At 43.5% G+C, this 20203-nt stretch overlaps 1 protein-coding gene across 1 annotated transcript in view; it reads left to right on the plus strand.

The window, feature by feature from the left end:
• LOC139406907 (tubulin tyrosine ligase-like family, member 7) overlaps window positions 1-20203 on the plus strand; it is a 209828-nt gene that overhangs the window by 71201 nt on the left and 118424 nt on the right. The window contains exons 11-17 of the mRNA XM_071150057.1: window positions 1575-1648; window positions 3857-3992; window positions 5954-6040; window positions 8920-9154; window positions 11479-11777; window positions 12537-12671; window positions 15442-15522. Coding sequence (XP_071006158.1) covers window positions 1575-1648; window positions 3857-3992; window positions 5954-6040; window positions 8920-9154; window positions 11479-11777; window positions 12537-12671; window positions 15442-15522 — 1047 coding nt within the window. The remainder of the gene's footprint in view (window positions 1-1574; window positions 1649-3856; window positions 3993-5953; window positions 6041-8919; window positions 9155-11478; window positions 11778-12536; window positions 12672-15441; window positions 15523-20203) is intronic.

Genomic DNA, 20203 nt, shown 5'->3' on the forward strand with positions numbered 1-20203 from the left:
TAGAAAGCAGTAGCAAAAGTCACGAAAGAAACCTGAATTGTTTTCTGCAAATATATAAATAACAGGAGTCTTACTTTTTGGAACTTTACAGTCCTATTGCTCAATCAACAAACTATTTCTCCCTCAGCCTTAGCCCATTCATAGACGCTATCTACCTTTAGCGTCTATTCATGAAGGTGTGTTCTGGCCGGTGGAGTTTTGTTAAGTGCCCCTTGTCCTGAAAGGTAACAGGCATTGCTTGCGGTACATTATCTTTCATATCAGCAATAAATAATAGAATTCAAATAAAAGGTTAATTTTACCTCACACTTTTATAGGGTTAGGGTTATTGTCTCTTTTTTTTAAAGATTCTTTCTCACTGATTATAAAACATTTGTTCCATATGTTTCATAAACCTTATTACAGGCAATGATTATTGAGGTTTCTAAATGTTCGAGTGTCGAGATTGTTGTTCACCTGGTCCCACCGGTAACCGATGCTGAGATAGCTGAGAACCCTTGGGATAAGGCAGAATGCCTTGTTAATGCCTTGGGTTCTCGAGAACGTCAGCCTGTGCAGAACAACAACAACAACAACAACGATATTAGCCTGAGCCAGGTGAGCTCAAGTCTAGCACAGGGGACAGTAGATAAACCCTCTCATACTTTTTCAGTGTTTCGTTGACAGCCAAAATTGCACTGTGAATACGATGGGGGGGAAGTCTACCACTCACCCACTTGTCCAGATGATAACATAACATCTACAGTACAGGTCTCTGTGTTATTTAAGGTTCTAGATAGCTAAATGACTTAGCTATCAATTTATATTGCTAGCTTGCTAAGTAAATTGGCCTACATAAATAGATAAGCCAAAGCCTTAGCCACGTACTGCATAGCTAGATTGATTGTGTTGAGATTCCCAATCACTGCCCTCTTCCTCCTTTTTCCCTCCAGAAATATTGGGTTTGTGAATCTGAAGCAGCTCATCTCCTGAATTGCTGGAGGCAGCAAACAATGTACTAGCTATGATTTACAACTGATAACAATATTTATTAGACTACCTAGTGATTTATTGTTGAATTTTATTAATCATGTATTGACTGCATCCTTTTAATTCTGCCAACAATGCCTGCCAACAATGCCTTGTAATGGAATTTTGGGTCAAATATATCCTCTTTTTTTTAAACTCTTATAAAGTTGGTTTTGAAACATAATATTAAAATACCTGTTGGTTTCATTTCAGCAAAGTAGTAAAAACAGTGTCAGTTCCACTTTAAGATAAGTTAAATGTACTGACAACCCAACTGAATGAAAAATCAGCAACGAAATCTGTTGGCCAGCAAGCGAGAGGGTTTTCAGCAGTTTAATTCAATGTTTTCGCTGCGTGAAAGATATCCACATCTGTAGAGTGTGTTACTCGCCTGCATAAGGTAAGTCTGAATACCAACTACTGAGAACTGCATCGGAAAGGCGTTCGTAGGAAAGGCATATATTTCCTACGTCTGAATCAGCCCCATGGCGAATTTGGGCTGGTAATATATTGATTTATTTTTTACCCTATGTTTTTTCTGTTACCTGTTGTTGTTTTCTCTGCAGAAAGAGCAATTGACTCAGGTCCGCAAGCAGATCTCCCGGGAGGAGCATGAAAAGAGACATCTGGGGAACTACAGGTAAAGGGGGAAGAGGCACCGAGTGAGGACGGCTTCACTTACATTTACGGGGTCATATGCGGAGCACCCGGATCTCAGGAGGATAAATAACATTGGGAGAGAAAATAAATTGAATGTTTGAGTGGGACGAAAGTGAGAAAGCGACAGAGTGAGGGGGTGCAGAGGCTTGAGTTGTGACTCTTATGTGTGAGTGGTACCAAGGAGTTATTGAGAGAAAGAAAGAGAGAGAGAGAGTGCTTTGCAGAGGTTTGAGTCGTGAATCCCATGCATTCACAAAGGCAGCGCAGCCACGTCATGCGAAAAGAACAGGCAAACGAGTAAGCGTCTGATCTCTTCCTCACTAATAAAGACTTCAGAAGACGAACGTAGGCCAGTCAATTCTTTATAGTATCGTTGACGTGTCTGAGTCAGAGCTTGTTTTTCGTTCATTGTTAATACTCTCTCCATCCCTCAGCTTTCTCTTTCTGTCTCTCTTTCCCTATCTCTCCCCCCACCTCTCGCTCGCTCTCTCCTTTTGCATAAGTGACCTCTTCCCTGAACACTCAATGAGCGGATAGTCTAATGGCGACGTGCGTCTGTGAATTATTGTCGGTAGCTAACCCTGCCAGACACACCAGTCTGGAACCCGAGCTAATAGACCCCGTCTGTTTCCCAAGTGGCACCCTATGCCCTTTATAGCACACTACTTTTGACAAGGTCCCATAGGGCCATAGTGCACTATATAGGGAATACAGTGCCATTTGGGATGCAACCCCTGGGATTCATACATGGCATCGGGATCTGATTTAGGCTCGCTCGTTAGCGTCCCTTAACGAACTTAGCCCGTCATTAGATGAAATGCACTTCAGGTACGGGAGTTAGACGAGAGACCGGCATCAAAGGGAGCTCAAGTCCAGTGCCTGTCACCGTTCGTTTATCAAACTTCTCAGAAGTGTGTGTGTGCATGCCTGTGTGTGTGCATGTCTGTGCGTGTGTGTGTGCGTGTTTATGTGTGAATGTGTGTGTGTGTGTGTATTAACCAGCGTAGGGGACTTAATAAAAGGCTGGGAAGGGACAAGTCAAGTCAAAACTTATTGAAATAGGTCAAGTTTTGAGCTGATGTAATTGCCAGTTCTTACACGATCCCCAACTAATCAAAACAAGGGCTGAAATATGCAGAAACATTCTGAACATGAACAACTCCTTCAGAAGAAACATGTGGGTCAAATTGCAGATTAAGCAGCCATATGTTTAAAAGCTGGGGCCAAAATATGAGCGATGGCGAACACACGGGTTGCGTCCCAAATTATACCCTATTTCCTATATAGTGTACTACTTTTGACTGGAGCCCTATAGGGCCATCGCTAAACTTTGCCTCTCGAGTTGAGCCATCACTCACATGTGTAGCTCTTAAAGGATTGACAGCTTTATCCCCCCACGATCTCAACATTTACATTGGTTTATCCCCTTGATTATGGTGGGTGAGGGGGCCGTTCCAACCCCAAAGCAGGCTGTTCGCGCTTCAAAATGACTGGCTATACAGATGTTCGATCACCCTGTTGCAGGAGAACTTTCCTTTAATGCCAAATTTATTTGAGGTTTAAAAAGGCTTCTGAAGATTGTAATTTCCACTTTGAAAAATCAGACTTAATTTCCCCTTGCGAAAAATGCATCAACCCTGCAAAAAGGTCCATTAATTATAAAGTCACATTTCCTGTTGCTGCAGGATTATTTGTCTGCTGCAGCAAACTGGCTAAAATGTAAAATCCTACATTTAAGCCAGTCTCCACCATCAATTAAATTAGCCGTCTATTAGCACTGAGCCCACTGAGCAAAAACTGATTGAATCAACATTGTTTGCACATCATTTCAACCCAAATGTTCAAGATGATGACGTTGAATCAACGAGGAAAACTGATTGGATTTGAAAAAAGTGACCAATGTAAAAGAGTAGTCTTTTTTTCACCCAACTTTTAAATAAAATTCAATATGTCATTGAATGTAGGTGCCATTATTTGTTGATTTTACATTGAATTCACATTAGTTGACAACTCAACCAAAATCAAATCTATACGTGGAACTGACGTCTGTGCCCAGTGGGAGGGAACTTAAACTGACATTCCAAAAAACGTCAATAGAAAAAGATACTGGTTGACTTTCCTCGGTGGTTACTGTTTATTTAAATTAATGTTATGTCATTGTTTTTGTTCCCCCTCTCTCCTCCCACAGACGTATTTACCCCCCAGATGACAAGCTCCTCCTGGAGAAGTATGAAAGCCTCCTCTCAGCTGCCTTTCAGACCTTCCTCGCCGGCCGAGCGGCCTCACTTCAAAAGGAAATGAATAATCCTCTGAAACGAATGAAGGTATGTACCTGAGACTGAACAGCACACACACACACACTCTCTCCTCTCTTTTACCTCTCTCTCTTTCACTCGCCCTCTCTATCTCTCTCTCTCTCCATCTCTTTCTTGCCCCTCACCTCTATTTAGATGCTCTCTGCAAAAAAAAAAGAAGAGCGAAAAATACATACAGAGAGAGAGTGTCACGCCCCCTCCTCGATCCGTGTTTGTCACCTTGTCCTTGAAAGCGTCCATTGATCGCTGATCATAGCATTTGTTAAAAGCAGGACGAACCCGTACACATCTTTGTTTCCAGTTGCTTTGTCTGGCTCTGGCCTTTCCCCTTCTCCTCAGTCTAGGCGTTCACTGTTATTCCTTAGCTCTTCTCTGTGAATTGTCACAGTGTTAATTTGAAGTGGTTTCTCAAAGATCTCAATGTATTTGAAGGTGCTTGTGATGGTTGAATTGTTTATGGAATGCAGTGGAAGCAGCTGTGTTGCTGCGGTTTGTGGTCCGAGGGTACGTTCATAGAGAAAATAATTGTTAATAGGGAAATCGCAGGGATGCTCTGGCATTGGGGGAGAGACGGACTGCATCCCAAATGGCACCCTATTGCCAATAGTGCAGTACTTTTGACAAGGGCCCATAGAGCTCTGGTCGAAAGCTGTGCTTTTGTAGGGAATAGGGTGCTATTTGGGATGCACACATGCTTTCTGAGGAGTTTTATTCATGATGCATTTCAGATGGAGTGGTGGTGTTTGGTTTCTATACTGTGAGAAAGGGATAAAGAAAGGGAGAGAGAGAGAGAGCGCGAGTAGGTAGACAAGGAGGAGTATGAGAGAGACGCGGTAAAGCGGTAAAGTGGTATGGTTGATACTTGGGGGGGTTGGACTGTTAGGGAGTTAGCAAAAGGGGAGAAAGTGTGTTTGAGAGTAGGAGAAAGGGAGACTGAGGGACGAAGAGAGAGAGAGACAGAGGGAGTTTTAGGAGAAGGGAAGGTGAGACAGATAGACAAACAGAGAGTTAGCAATAGCCTAGAATGGAGGGAGAGAGAGAGGAGGGAGGGAGGGGAGGGAGGAGAGGGATTTGGAGGGATCTGCCATATGTACATGTGGCTTTGAGTCTATATGAGCTAACCTCCTGCAGAGCGAGAGGCTGGCTGCGCTGGTTGGTTGGTTCATGATCAGGGATTCAACCAAATGCCAACACAGCTTTGGCCTTATGACCCTGGCACACACACACACACACACACACACACACACACACACACACACACACACACACACACACACACACACACACACACACACACACACACACAAGTAGACACACACATACTTTTGTCCCCGCATTTGACATTTGAGCAGCCTAAAGCTACTTGATTGCTAATCTGAGAGACCACAGTCACGTTTAATCTGTATTTGAGAGACAATGGGAGGGTGCCATGCACGACAGCAAAGCAACATTAATCACCCTCTCTCTAATTCAGCCGCGGCCAAAAAGGAGAAGGGGCCCAGCGTATTGGCCACGGGTAACATAAAGTTTCCAGATTGATCATTGCTGCGTTCCAGATGCGGCACCCTATTCCCTACATAGTGCACTATTATAGGGTATAGGGTGTCATTTGGGATGCAACCCATACATCAATAAAGAGTAACACATGTTCTGCCAGGTCTTTCATGGTCTAGCTATGCAATGGTACTGAGGCATTATGGAAGTGGAACACCTGTGTTTTCACGTCTGCTTGCAGGTCGGGAGTAGCAACAGAATCTTACAACCCTTATTAGTGGTAGTTGATCGATTGATTAAATGTGTAATTGATAGAATTCATAATTTGGCAGTTGGTTTATGGTACTGTGTTTTACGGTACCATAGGCTGTTATACTGACTTGAGATCTGCACTCATACTCAAACTTCTGGTTAAGTCTCCCATTGGCGTTAATGAATGATCAAGTACTAACCAACTGTATTCTGTGTGTTTGCAGGAGGAGGACATCTTGGACCTGCTGGAGCAGTGTGAGCTGGACGACGAGAAGCTGCTGGGGAAATCGTCACGGCAGAGAGGACCCAAGGTGAGATAGAGAGGGAGGGAAGGAGGCAGGGAGGAAGAGAGGCCTCTTCATCTTCTCCAAACGTCTTTGGGTCCATGAAAAGTGCTATGTAAAATCCATGTATTATCATTATTAACAGAGAAAAAGAGAGATGGAAGAATGAGCGAGAGGAGAGTATGAGGAGGAGGAGGAAGGTTTGAAAGCGAGGAATGGATGAAGGAAGGAAGGGAGGTAGAGAGAGGGGGCAGATGCCCTAAGGGAACACACAGAAAGAGAGAGGGAGAATGTCTGAGAGAAGGGGAAGAAGGAAAAAAGGCAGAGAAGCAGATGTATAAAAAGGCTGTTGCCATAAAGCAGGCATTCCCAACCTTTTTACCACTGGGCCCCCTTTTTCACATTTGAAAAATGTCACCCCCCCTCTTTAAAAAAAAAATGTTTATTGAGATAGCCTATATTAAATACACCACTAGCTTGATTTTGTTTTAATTTGAGGGACCTAGGAAAATGTTGTTTTGAAGCTCATTTCCTGCAATTATACATCCTGCAACTCATGACATCTTTTAGGTAGGCTTTTTTAGTAATAATAATAACTATGAGGAAAATAAAGTCTAGACCCGATTTCTCTGAATGTTCTTCCCCTACCAAATATGTTTTATGATAATTTACATGAACCCTCAATTGAATTATACATATTCTGTTTTACAGAAAGTGAATAGATCAGTTGATAGCAACGGAGTCACACATTGTATAAGATTACTTCCCAAGCAAAGTCCGTTTTCTTTGACTCTTCGACTTTAGAAGGCTGTAGCTCAGCTTCTGAATGTCATAGAGACAATCCAAATATATTCCAATGTGCATCAGTCATGTCTTCCTATGGCATTTCACCTCTTGCTTCTAGCAAACATTGAAGATATTGGGGTTGTTTTAGATCTGTCCTAACAATCGCAAATTGTATTTGCAAAACGTTGGCGCCCCCTAGGTTAGGAACCCCTGCCTTAAGGTATCGGAGAGAGAGAGCGAGAGAAAGTGATCCTGAAAAAGCACGTAATGGAGATGGAGAGTCAAAGCAAGATAGGCCCTGGTACAACCAATCCCCTAAGGGAAGACCTGTCAGCTCTCCCTCTCCCTCACTTCCCCTCTCCCTCTCTCTCAGTCCGTTACCCCACATGCCTCAATCCCCCCAATCCCCCATCCCCCATGACAGCACATTACTCTCCCCATCGCCTTTCCCCTATCTCCCTTTCTCCATCTTTCTCTCCACAACCCTACATCTAAACCCATCCCTCACTCCTCCTCTGAAGTGGGGGAAACGCACGACGGGTTGTGTCCCAAATGGCACCCTCTTCTCTACATAGTGCACTACTCTTTACCAAAAATACTACACAGGGAAAAAGGTGCCATTTGGGACATAGTCACCAAGTGTGCGCATCGAGTCAATGGGACAGTTTTCTGCTGTATTAGGGCCCTTTCCGCGAGGATAACGACTCGTTCAGACACAATTGCTTTTGTTGAAATTAATTTGTGCCTGTCGCTTTGGACCATGCCAAGTGCGGGCTGACGTGGACTGACTGGCCTGCTGGCCCTCCTCTGAGTGCTCTGATGGATCGACACACTCCCAGGGGCTGTATTACGGGCCATCTGGAAAAAGAGGGAGAGAAGGAGAGAGGGGTTGAAATGAAGCAATTTAAATACTGTGGATTCATACTTAAGCAGTGTAGAAAGGGTTGATAGAGGGAGAGAGAGAGGTGATAGAGAGAGATGGTTTTCTTTTCTCCCCTTTCTCTTTTTTCTGTCCCTCTCTTTCTATCCTATGCTATTTTTGTCTCTCCCTTTCTCTCTTTCTTCCCCCGCTCTCACTCTCGCCACTTTGTTCCCCCCTCCGGTGATTGTATATAAGCTCATGCCTAGGATCACATCCTGCACATACATTTTGTACGCGAGAAGCGCTTGCTAAATTAGCTGATGAATAACAGATGTGAATGCTTTATTAATGCTAACAATGTGTTCCTTCCATGGTGTGAAATAGACATTCAATTTAATTAACTTTTTTTGTGTCTGGTGGTGAGGGGGGAAATGATAAATTCATGCTACAAAGGCCAAGAAGGAGGATTTGAGTGGCCGCTTGGATTTAATTAATATGTCTCTCTCCACCGTTGCTTTAATCACAGCTACAGAGACAACACACACACACGGCTCATTGGGTGTGTACACATGAATGGCGTGTGGAACACGCTCACCTGTGTGTGCGCAGACGAGCACAGATGCACATACAGAAGCAGGATCTTAATTTGATCACTCTGTTTTTGCTGAGAAGTTTCCTGAATAGCAGGAAATGCAAAATATGAGTGTATTCATGGTTTAAAAAGGCCTATTAAGTTTGTCATTCCCACTTTAAAATGTCAGACTTGATTTGCCCTAACGAAAAATGTATTAACCCCTACAAAAAAATTCCATTAATTATAATCCACCTAATAATTCACATTTCCTGTTGCTGCAGGATTATTTTCCTGCTGAAGCAAACTGGCTCAAATGAAGTTTGTACATCAGTACACATAGACAGACACACATATGCACAAACACTCATACATATAGTACACAGACACACACCACATATGCTCAGATAAACACAGTCATACACTGAGACACATACACACCGATGCACACGCGTATTTGTAGACACATGAACACTCACACTGACACACACACACGTACGGGCCCGTGGTGTCACCTCTGCTTCTCACAGTGACGGACGGTAATTGGCTAGGGTTGAAGGGTGTGTCTGTGGGTGCTGACATAATCTTCTCTCTCTCTCTTTCTCTCTCACTGTGTGTCCGTGTCTCTCTGTCTGTGTGTCTCTCTGTCTGTGGGTGTGTGTCTCTCCTTGTGTGTGTGTGTGTCAGCCCCTGTCCTCCATGCCTGAGAGCGCCCAGACGCCGTGCGGCAGGAGACAAAGAGAGTACGGAGGCGACGGAGGAGACGCCAGTGGCAGCAGCGTCAACAACAGCAGCTCCGAGGAGGGCCCTGAAGAGGAGGATGACAGGGAGGATGAGAGGGAAGGAGGGAAGACAAGGGAGAAAAAGAGTGTCTCTTACGACCTGGGAGAGAACAAGTATAAGTCGTCGTCGGAGCGCTCAGGTGAGGAGGAGAGGAGGAGAGCACCCCAGACACGCACCGAAACACACAAATGCACAGACGTACACACACGCACATAGACACAGACAGAGACACGCACAGAAACACACAAATGCACAGGTGTACACACACAGAGACACGCACCGAAACACACAAATGCACAGACGTACACGCACAGAGACACAGACAGAGACACGCTCAGAAACACACAAATGCACAGGTGTACACACACAGAGACACGCCCAGAAACACACAAATGCACAGGTGTACACGCACAGAGACACAGACAGAGACACGCACAGAAACACATACACACACTCCTTCCCCCTTCACACACACACACCCTCGTAAAATGGAGGAGGGGGGTCTGGGAATGTCTTTATTAGCAATCAGAGGCCTCTTCTATAAGAAGGCTATTTCACAGACATTCTCTCCATTTCCTCCTTTCTTGGACTGCTTCCCAAATGGCACCATATTCTCTATAGAGTGCACTACTTTTGTCCAGAGCCCGATGGGTCCTGGTCAAAAGTAGTGCACTAAGTTTATATAGGGAATAGGGTTCCATTTGGGATGTAGTCCTGGTATATTGGGGAGAAGGCTGTTTTATGAGAGGGCTCTCTCTGGCCATGATGCCTTCCAGATGACTACAAGGGTCCAATGATTACTAAAGCAAACTTGTGTCACACACGTGCACGCATGCAGACACACACTTAGGCTGTCCTATACACCAGGGCAGGCAGGGAGGTTGGTAAGTAGGTAGGTGCCGATGCACGTACACGCACACACGTACACGTTTGCAAATACTCATAGGCATTAGACACATGATTGCTCTATATGACCCTCACACACACATACACTCTCTCTCTCGCTCTTTCTCTCCAGCATGCCAAGTTCCTAGATATACTGCAGTGTTGGGTTTGGTGGTGTCGGCCAGGTCCCGGTCTAGCTAAATTAGTGATGTAAATCTGTATAATGCATTTGTTTACCTAATTAATACATGAAACAGGCTAAATCCATATTTTTTAATTAGGGTCATCGTCTGATGATGGCTCCATGGGAAGGCTTTTTATTCTACTAGTTGTTGTCGTGTGTGTGTGTTTGTGCTTGTGTGTGTGCGTGCATGTGTGCGTGTGTGTGTGTGTGTGTGTGTGTGTGTGTGTGTGTGGCATGTAGTAGAGTGAGATAGAGAGGCTTGTGGCTTACCTTGAAAACTCTTTCAGCAAATTGGCCTGAAATGTGCTCTTCGGGAAGCTAGAGGGAAAGATTGATAATTTGGATATTCCTACAGGTTTATAAGGTAATGTGTCTTTTCCACCAAGTTTCAAAGTCCCAATCCAGGTAGAAAAAAAATAATAAATGTATTTGTGTTGCATTGTGAAATATTGGGTGTTTTTCTGCTCTAGCATTATATTTTCCATTAGGGGTATATCTCAAATGGCACCCTATTCCATATATAGTGCACTACTTTTGACCAGAGTCCAATGGGCCCTGGTCAAAAGTAGAGCACTACATAGGAAATATGGGGCCATTTTGTACACAGCCTAGGTCCAGAATGAAGGACAAAGAAGTGATTTGGCTGGATTTGAGGGGCTGCTCTTCGCTGGAGTGACTTTGCCTCCGCCTACCGACTCCATAAGCACCCATCTGGGGGCGGCCTCAGCTAAGCCCTATAATGTGGCCGATTTGGCAAGTTCCGTGCTCAAGGTTCGCCGGTGCAGCAACACACACACACACACACACACACACACACACACACACACACACACACACACACACACACACACACACACACACACACACTGTCTCATGTCCAGACACACACACACATATATACGAGCAGACGCACACACATGCACACAAACTTTCATCTCCAGGCTTACACACACACACACACACTGGGCTGGCTGGACGTGCTGCTGGAGGTGGTTCAAGCTCCGTGGTCCTGGGGAGGTTCTGTGGCTGTGACTGGGCTGGATGGGCCCGCTGCCCTGCTCTCTAATCCGGCCTGAGGAGGGAAGAGAGCAGCCGGCCCACAGCCACAGAAACACATGCTTTAGTGATTAATGAAAGCCACATTCAATAGGCCACCACGTCGGGTCCCGGAATGGGACTTTTAATGCCACACTTCATTTTCAACGAATGAAAGTGAACAGTATGAAAAGCAGAGCATGAGAGGACAGATGAGAGGGGGAGAAAAAGAGAGAGAGAGAGCGAGAGAAGTGAGAGAGTTCCCCCTCTTTGGACTAAGTTATTTAGGTCACCACTTTATTCCTTCATTTCATGTCATCTTTTTTTCTTCTCCTTTTCTTCATCCGTCTCTCTCTCAGGACGGGTTCACTGGAAACCTCTGATGAAGCCGGTCAAGGCCGGCCTCTCTGCCTCCTCCTCCCCGACCCTCTCTGGGCCAATCAGACGCTCCATCTCCTGCCCGCGTTCTATATCCTCCCTGGCCTCCCAGTCACCCACCAATGAGACACGAGCCTCGCTGGCCAGGCCCTCCGTTCCTGCGGCGACGGCCCTCGTTAGGCCAAGCTCCGCTTCTCTGCGCTCTCATTCGCTCAGCCGCAGCGGCTCCACCCACAGGGTGCCGCACAGTAGTAGTCTAGGTACCATCCACGCTAACATGGTGAGTTACAAACATACACACACACGCACTTATCATTACACTTTCTACATTCACACTTTCTACACTCTCTGTCTCCTGCTCTTTCTCCCCCTCCCTTGGGAGCATACAGTAGGCTACCATTACCATACCATGTAGTGCCTGACGAAACCTTTCAAGTTGCTAAAACTATCTCCACATTCTGTGGATGGCCCTTCTTTGGATGAGGCCCTGTGCTGTGTGGCTCTAAGCCTGTACAGATAGCTGTCCTCCTAACCCAATGTAGGTCTGTGTCTGGCCTCTCTTGACACACACACACATTATGCCCATTCTCTTTATATGCTCAGTCTCAGTCTGTTCCTGGAGGCCTCAGCAATATGGACTCTGAGCTGGAGTGCTCTCCAATTACCATGGCCACGCTGTCTTCTCTCTCTCTCTCTCTGTCTCTCGTTCCCTCTTTCTTTCTTTCTTTCTTTCTCTCTCTCTCTCTCTCTCTCTCTCTCTGTCTTTCTTTCCCTCTTTCTTTTTCTCTCTCTCTCTCTTCTCTCTTTCTACCCCATCTCTCTCTCTAGCTCTCTTCTCTCTGAGATCTCAGCTGAAACCCACGATGAAAAGCATTTACACCCTATTCATGTTCTTTTCTCTCCTCTCTTTCCTTTGTGTGTCTGACCCTTGTGTGTGTGTGTGTGTGTTTGACCTATATGTGTGTCTGTCGGGTCTGTATTCATTTGTTTTGTTTATTTGTTTGGCTTATGTATGTGTTTTGAACATTTGTGTGTGCAGGGTGATCCCGTGCTGATCCTGAGGAGTAAAGACCAGGAGACAGAGCTGACAAGACAGAGCCTGGCCGCTCTCAGCGCCATGAGGATCCGCTTCCCGGGGAAGACTGAGGAGGAGGCCGAGGCCGTTCTGGATGAGGTGTGTGTGTGTGTGTGTGTGCGTGCGTGCGTGAAAGTATATACAGCGTATCTCCAAAGAGAGACAATGGCCAGAGCCAACCATACAGTATGGGACTATTCCTGACCTCCCAGCCCCTTCACAGTGGCCTCCTGACTGCCTATTGTCTTTGAAAACTCCCTCATGGCCAAAACGTGGGCAGCAGAAAGCCTCACTGTATTCCCCTCAGCTCCTGTGTATTTATCAATGCCTCTTTTCCCCTGGACGGAACGCCTCCGCTACATTGGTGTCGAGGTCGTGTGACACAATTGCAGTTCCAACTGTTCCGCTAATAAACTCTTAATAGGTGCGCAGATGAGCAGCCGCACCTGGCTGACTTGTTACCTCACTCGTGAGATGACCGTGTAAAAATAGTGAGCCACCGTGGTTGACTGTGAACTTTAAGCTGCAATATGTCACTTTTTAGGCGACCCGACCAAATTCACATAGAAATGTGACTTATAGATCTGTCATTCGCATTGAAACCAAGTCTAAGAAGCCATAGATCTGTTTAATGTGCGTTATTTCTATGCTTCCCGTGCTTAAGTTTAGTTTTTGTCTTTTACTTTCAGTTTTGTACACCAGCTTCAAACAGCAGAAAATACAGTATTTTTGGTTATTAAAAATATATTTCACAGCAGTTTAGATGGTACAATGATTCTCTACAACCAGGAAATATTATATTGCACCTTTAAAAAAATGTTATATTCATAGTTGACTATGGTGGCATGCTATTGTTATATTCAAAACATTGCTAGCAACTTGCTCCTACCTACTGAGTCACACAGTAAAGCACGGGGGCTTGCTATTTTTACTTTAAATGTGGTTTCAAGTTGCGAAAATTACAAATTGAGATGGTTTTGTGATTGATGTTATTTTCAAAGTCATTTTGATATCTGTTACAAATCATGAGCCAAGTATTATTCAGAACCACAGCAATCATGTGGAATCGTTGTATCCCAAATGGCACCCTATTCTCTTTCCCACTTTATTTCAAACATAACGATTGGTAAAATAGCAAGGTTAGCATCAAAATAGAGAATAAATAAAGTGTGTACATGTTAATGTAAATTAGGTGTCAGTTGATTTCATATAGGTTCAGCTCAGTTTCAGTTTAACACTTTCCCCTCATATTTTATCATTGATAAGCACCTAAATTGGAACGCAGTGGCTGTACAGTAACATGCTATACATAACATCAGAGCTCAGGTTCTCTGCGTCACAGCGCTGTATGGGTTTTGACTGAGAGCCGTTATAAACCTGAGCGCCACGCGTGACAAGAAGATGCCCCATCCCTCACGCTAGTTGAGCTACTTTTGCGCTTTTGTTGTTGTCTGAGTGAAGGAAATGCTATAAATTTAGAGGAGTCGATGTGTTTTGAAAGATAAGATGTTGAGGATAATATTATTTAAAAAATACCGCTTTGATGTCATGCAAGAAAACCACATACCCATGAGTCCAAATGTGCACTACACATTTCCATATTTGAAAACTCATTGAAAACTCATTTACAGTATCAACATTTATGATCGTTATGATTGATCCACAGTTAGAAGGATGACACGCATTATACCCCAGGTTCTCCTGAACAGATTGATCCTACGTTTGTCATATTGTGCAGATAATTTGCTCCAGAACACGCACTTGAATTCACACGACTCCATGCTACACTCTTAGAAAAAAAATATGCTATCTAGAACCTAAAAGTGTTCTTCGGATCTCCCCATAGGAGAACCCTTTGAAGAGTCTTTTTTGGTTCCAGATAGAACCCTCTTGGTTCCAGGAAGAATCTGGATCAGGTGGACATAAATTAAAAGCTTATTCTTTTGCCAACGTGTGTATATAATCTTTCAAAAAATTTCAATGAATATTATTCTAATGTTACTGAATGTATCAAGAGTATTTTCAGATGTTGTTGACAAAATGCACATCAAATCAACAGTGTGATGTTTGAATTTAGTCTTTCCCCATAATAAAGTTCTCTCTGTCATTTGCTACCACGGTCAATCATATGGTTTTTATAGTTCTTCTGTTAGAAACATTTCAATTTGGCCCTATCCATATAGGCCGAATTCGACGAGTGTAAGGGGTTTAAGGCCTTTCTTCACTGGACACATTCACAGCCACACCATAAAAGAAGAAAATAAAAAATGCAGGTCAATTATAACCGACCTAACACCAGACTCCACAGATTGACAGACGGCCATAGACTGTGAAAAGGTGCGGTGGTCTGAGGCGGCCGGGTCTATAGAATATAGTTTTGGGTTGTGCGTCTTGGATGAAAAGGCCTATTCGGTTGCAGCCGGCCTTGTTCGCAGTTCCCGGCGTCTCTACCGCAAGACATTGATTTAGTCTCCAAGGCACAATGCAAATGCAGACCCTGAACTGTTTGAATACTTGAGTAACAATACCCCGCCGGTTCCATGGGCTGATTGCAGAAAATGAGGGATGAGATGGAGAGGGAGAATAGAAATGGGAGAGAAATTGTTTTTTTGCTTCCATGAGCTGATTGCTGAGAACAGGGGGATGAGTGAGAGAGAGAAAGCTAGAGAAAGAGAGAAACACACACACATATAGGAAAAGGAGATCATTTTAATTTTTGTCTTCTTTCTTTGCAAAATGCTGCGGAGGGGTCTAAGTTTTTGTTTAAAGGCTACTCCTCTTTGCACAATGTCCCAACTGGTGAATAATACAGTAATTGTTGAGTTATTGTTGCAGATTGTTGATTTTATTCTGTGCTTTTATCTCTCAGATACTAGACAACTGGAAGTACCACAAACCCAAAGTGGCCTCTTACTGGCTGGTAAAGTTGGATTCCACCAAACAAAGGAAGGTGAGTGTCATCAAAGCCACTCTCCTGATTTGGATAGTGGCTCTTGATTCTTAATGAAGATGAGAGATGGGGCTGGGGAAATGTACCCACTCTTTTATAACCTACAATATATGGGTATACAGTATATAATTTCTTTAAATTGTCATTGGACAGCTGTAAATATTGCAGATTATACCTTTAATGCTTGTATTTGTTGTCATATTGAGACATTTGGTAATTCAGTATACCAGCGTTTCTGGATGTGTGCAGATTTATCAGTGAATGCTATCAAAAACATTTCATTCCATGCATTTCATTCCAAAAACTTGCTCCTCCCTTCTGGCCTCCCCATTCAGTCCCCTTGACAGATCTGGTTAGGTGAAAGCAATATGGTGGAAACTAGGAGGAGCTGTTACTTACACATGCCTTGTTGTCTCAGATCTGTTCAAGGGAGTGAATGATGACTGAGGGGGAGGGAGGAAGTGGCTATGCCTTGCATCACTGTCGTTGACAGCCTTAGCTAGACGTTGTGAGGAATAACAAGCAGTAAACAAAAACAAAGTCACATTTGAAATGACATGAATGTTGTTGATCTCATATGTGGGCTGTGGTGGTGGAATGTGCTGGAATGTATGCTACAGACTCTCTTGTCCCTGGGCCTTTCTAATGAACACCATACATTGGCTGGGCTTGTAGCTATCCTAGCACTCTGCTATCTGATTAGCATTGGAGGCCTATTGATGGTGGAGGTAGCAGTCAAATAGAGACAACGTTTTGCTCTATACCCTACGCTAGCCCATTAATAGTGCATCTCTACCTTTAGAAACACACATGCTCCTATATCGACACACACACATATGCCAGCACACACGGGAACACACACACACACATCATGGCCATCAGTAATAAGTCAAGAAATCAAAGGCTCCACAACAATAGCAATTACATTGCTCTGAAATGAAAGAGAATGGAAAGGAGGGATGAGGGATCCCTCATTGACCGCCTGCAATCTCTGGTAACTGTACTTCTCTTTCTGCCTTCATCAGATACTGCCTACCTACAAACTCCGCCTGATTTCTGTGTGTGTGCGCGTGTGCGTATTATGTGCTTCTTTTTGTATGCATTTGTGTCTGTATTGTGTGTGCATCGGCAGCCACACCAGCCAGACTTCCATTAAACCCCAGGCTTGTCCTAAAGGCTTAGACTACAAATGGTGTAGTTTTCCAGAAGTATTTTTCGCACTTAGCGACCACTTTTTATCTCGCGCCTCTGTTGATGATTTTGATCCCACAATGTTGGCAATTCTACAGGGGAAACAACTCTGTTGATCCCACAATGTTGGCAAGTCTACAGGGGACACAACTCTGTTGATCCCACAATGTTGACAATTCTACAGGGAAAACAACTCTGTTGATCCCACAATGTTGACAATTCTACAGGGAAAACAACTATGTTGATCCCACAATTTTGACAATTCTATAGTGGAAACAACTCATTTTATCCCAAAATGTTGACAATTCTACAGGGAAAACAACTATGTTGATCCCACACTGTTGACACTTCTAAAGGGGAAAACAACTCTGTTGATCCCACAATGTTGACAATTCTATAGTGGAAACAACTCATTTTATCCCACAATGTTGTCCATTCTACAGGGGAAAACAACTTAACTGTTGATCCCACAATGTTGACAATTCTATAGGGGAAAACAACTCTGTTGATCCCACAATGTCAGCAATTATACAGTGGGAAACAACTTTGTTGATCCCACAATGTCAGCAATTATACAGTGGGAAACAACTCTAAATGTTGATCCAACAATGTTGACAATTCTACAGGGGAAAACAACTCTGTTGATCCCACAACGTTGACAATTCTACAGGGGAAAACAACTCTGTTGATCCCACAATGTTGGCAATTCTACAAGGGAAAACAACTCTAAATGATGATCCCACAATGTTGACAATTCTACAGGGGAAAACAACTCTGTTGATCCCACAATGTTGACAATTCTACAGGGGGAAACAACTCTGTTGATCCCACAATGTTGGCAATTCTACAGTTGGAAACTATTCTAAATGTTGATCCCACAATGTTGACAAATCTATAGGTGAAAACAACTCTGTTGATCCCACAATGTTGACAATTCCACATTGGAAAACAACTCTGTTGATCCCACAATGTCAGCAATTATACAGTGGGAAACAACTCTAAATGTTGATCCCACAATGTTGACAATTCTACAGGGGAAAACAGCTCTGTTGATCCCACAATGTCGGCAATTATACAGTGGGAAACAACTCTAAATGTTGATCCCACAATGTTGGCAATTCTACAGGGGAAACAACTCTAAATATTGATCCCACAATGTTGGCAATTATACAGTGGGAAACAACTCTGTTGATCCCACAATGTTGACAATTCTATAGGGGAAAACAACTCTAAATGTTGATCCCACAATGTTGGCAATTCTACAGGGGAAACAACTCTGTTGATCCCACAATGTTGGCAATTCTACAGGGGAAAACAACTCTGTTGATCCCACAGTGTTGACAATTCTACGGGGAAAACAACTCTGTTGATCCCACAATGTTGGCAATTCTACAGTTGGAAACAATTCTAAATGTTGATCCCACAATGTTGACAATTCTACAGGGGAAAACAACTCTGTTGATCCCACAGTGTTGACAATTCTACAGGGGAAACAACTCTGTTGATCCCACAATGTTGGCAATTCTACAGGGGAAAACAACTCTGTTTATCCCACAATGTTGACAATTCTACAAGGGAAAACAACTCTAACTGTTGATCCCAAAATGTTGACAATTCTACAAGGGAAAACAACTCTGTTGATCCCACAATGTTGACAATTCTACGTGAAAACAACTCTGTTGATCCCACAATGTTGGCAATTCTACAGGGGAAACAACTCTAAATGTTGATCCCACAATGTTGACAATTCTACAGGGGAAAACAACTCTGTTGGTCCCACTATGTTGGCAATTCTACAGGTAAAACAACTCTGTTGATACCACAATGTTGACAATTCTACAGGGGAAAACAACTCTGTTGATCCCACAATGTTGACAATTCTACAGGGGAAAACAACTCTGTTGATCCCACAATGTTGACAATTCTACAGGGGGAAACAACTCTGTTGATCCCACAATGTTGGCAATTCTACAGTTGGAAACTATTCTAACTGTTGATCCCACAGTGTTGACAATTCTACAGGGGAAACAACTCTGTTGATCCCACAATGTTGACAATTCTACAGTGGGGAAACAACTCTGTTGATCCCACAATGTTGACAATTCTACAGGGGAAAACAACTCTGTTGGTCCCACTATGTTGGCAATTCTACAGAGAAAACAACTCTGTTGATACCACAATGTTGACAATTCTACAGTGGAAAACAACTCTGTTGATCCCACAATGTTGACAATTCTACAGGGGAAAACAGCTCTGTTGATCCCACAATGTTGACAATTCTACAGGGGGAAACAACTGTGTTGATCCCACAATGTTGACAATTGTACAGGGGAAACAACTCTGTTGATCTCACAATGTTGACAATTTTACAGTGGGGAAACAACTCTGTTGATCCCACAGTGTTGACAATTCTACAGGGGAAACAACTCTGTTGATCCCACAATGTTGGCAATTCTACAGGGGAAAACAACTCTGTTGATCCCACAATGTTGACAATTCTACAAGGGAAAACAACTCTAACTGTTGATCCCAAAATGTTGACAATTCTACGTGGAAACAACTCTGTTGATCCCACAATGTTGGCAATTCTACAGGGGAAACAACTCTAAATATTGATCCCACAATGTTGACAATTCTACATTGGAAAACAACTCTGTTGATCCCACAATGTCAGCAATTATACAGTGGGAAACAACTTTGTTGATCCCACAATGTCAGCAATTATACAGTGGGAAACAACTCTAAATGTTGATCCAACAATGTTGACAATTCTACAGGGGAAAACAACTCTGTTGATCCCACAACGTTGACAATTCTACAGGGGAAAACAACTCTGTTGATCCCACAATGTTGGCAATTCTACAGTTGGAAACTATTCTAAATGTTGATCCCACAATGTTGACAAATCTATAGGTGAAAACAACTCTGTTGATCCCACAATGTTGACAATTCCACATTGGAAAACAACTCTGTTGATCCCACAATGTCAGCAATTATACAGTGGGAAACAACTCTAAATGTTGATCCCACAATGTTGACAATTCTACAGGGGAAAACAGCTCTGTTGATCCCACAATGTCGGCAATTATACAGTGGGAAACAACTCTAAATGTTGATCCCACAATGTTGGCAATTCTACAGGGGAAACAACTCTAAATATTGATCCCACAATGTTGGCAATTATACAGTGGGAAACAACTCTGTTGATCCCACAATGTTGACAATTCTATAGGGGAAAACAACTCTAAATGTTGATCCCACAATGTTGGCAATTCTACAGGGGAAACAACTCTGTTGATCCCACAATGTTGGCAATTCTACAGGGGAAAACAACTCTGTTGATCCCACAGTGTTGACAATTCTACGGGGAAAACAACTCTGTTGATCCCACAATGTTGGCAATTCTACAGTTGAAAACAATTCTAAATGTTGATCCCACAATGTTGACAATTCTACAGGGGAAAACAACTCTGTTGATCCCACAGTGTTG

The sequence above is a fragment of the Oncorhynchus clarkii genome, chromosome 4 (assembly GCF_045791955.1).
Source record: "Oncorhynchus clarkii lewisi isolate Uvic-CL-2024 chromosome 4, UVic_Ocla_1.0, whole genome shotgun sequence".
Classification (NCBI taxonomy): Eukaryota; Metazoa; Chordata; class Actinopteri; order Salmoniformes; family Salmonidae; genus Oncorhynchus; species Oncorhynchus clarkii.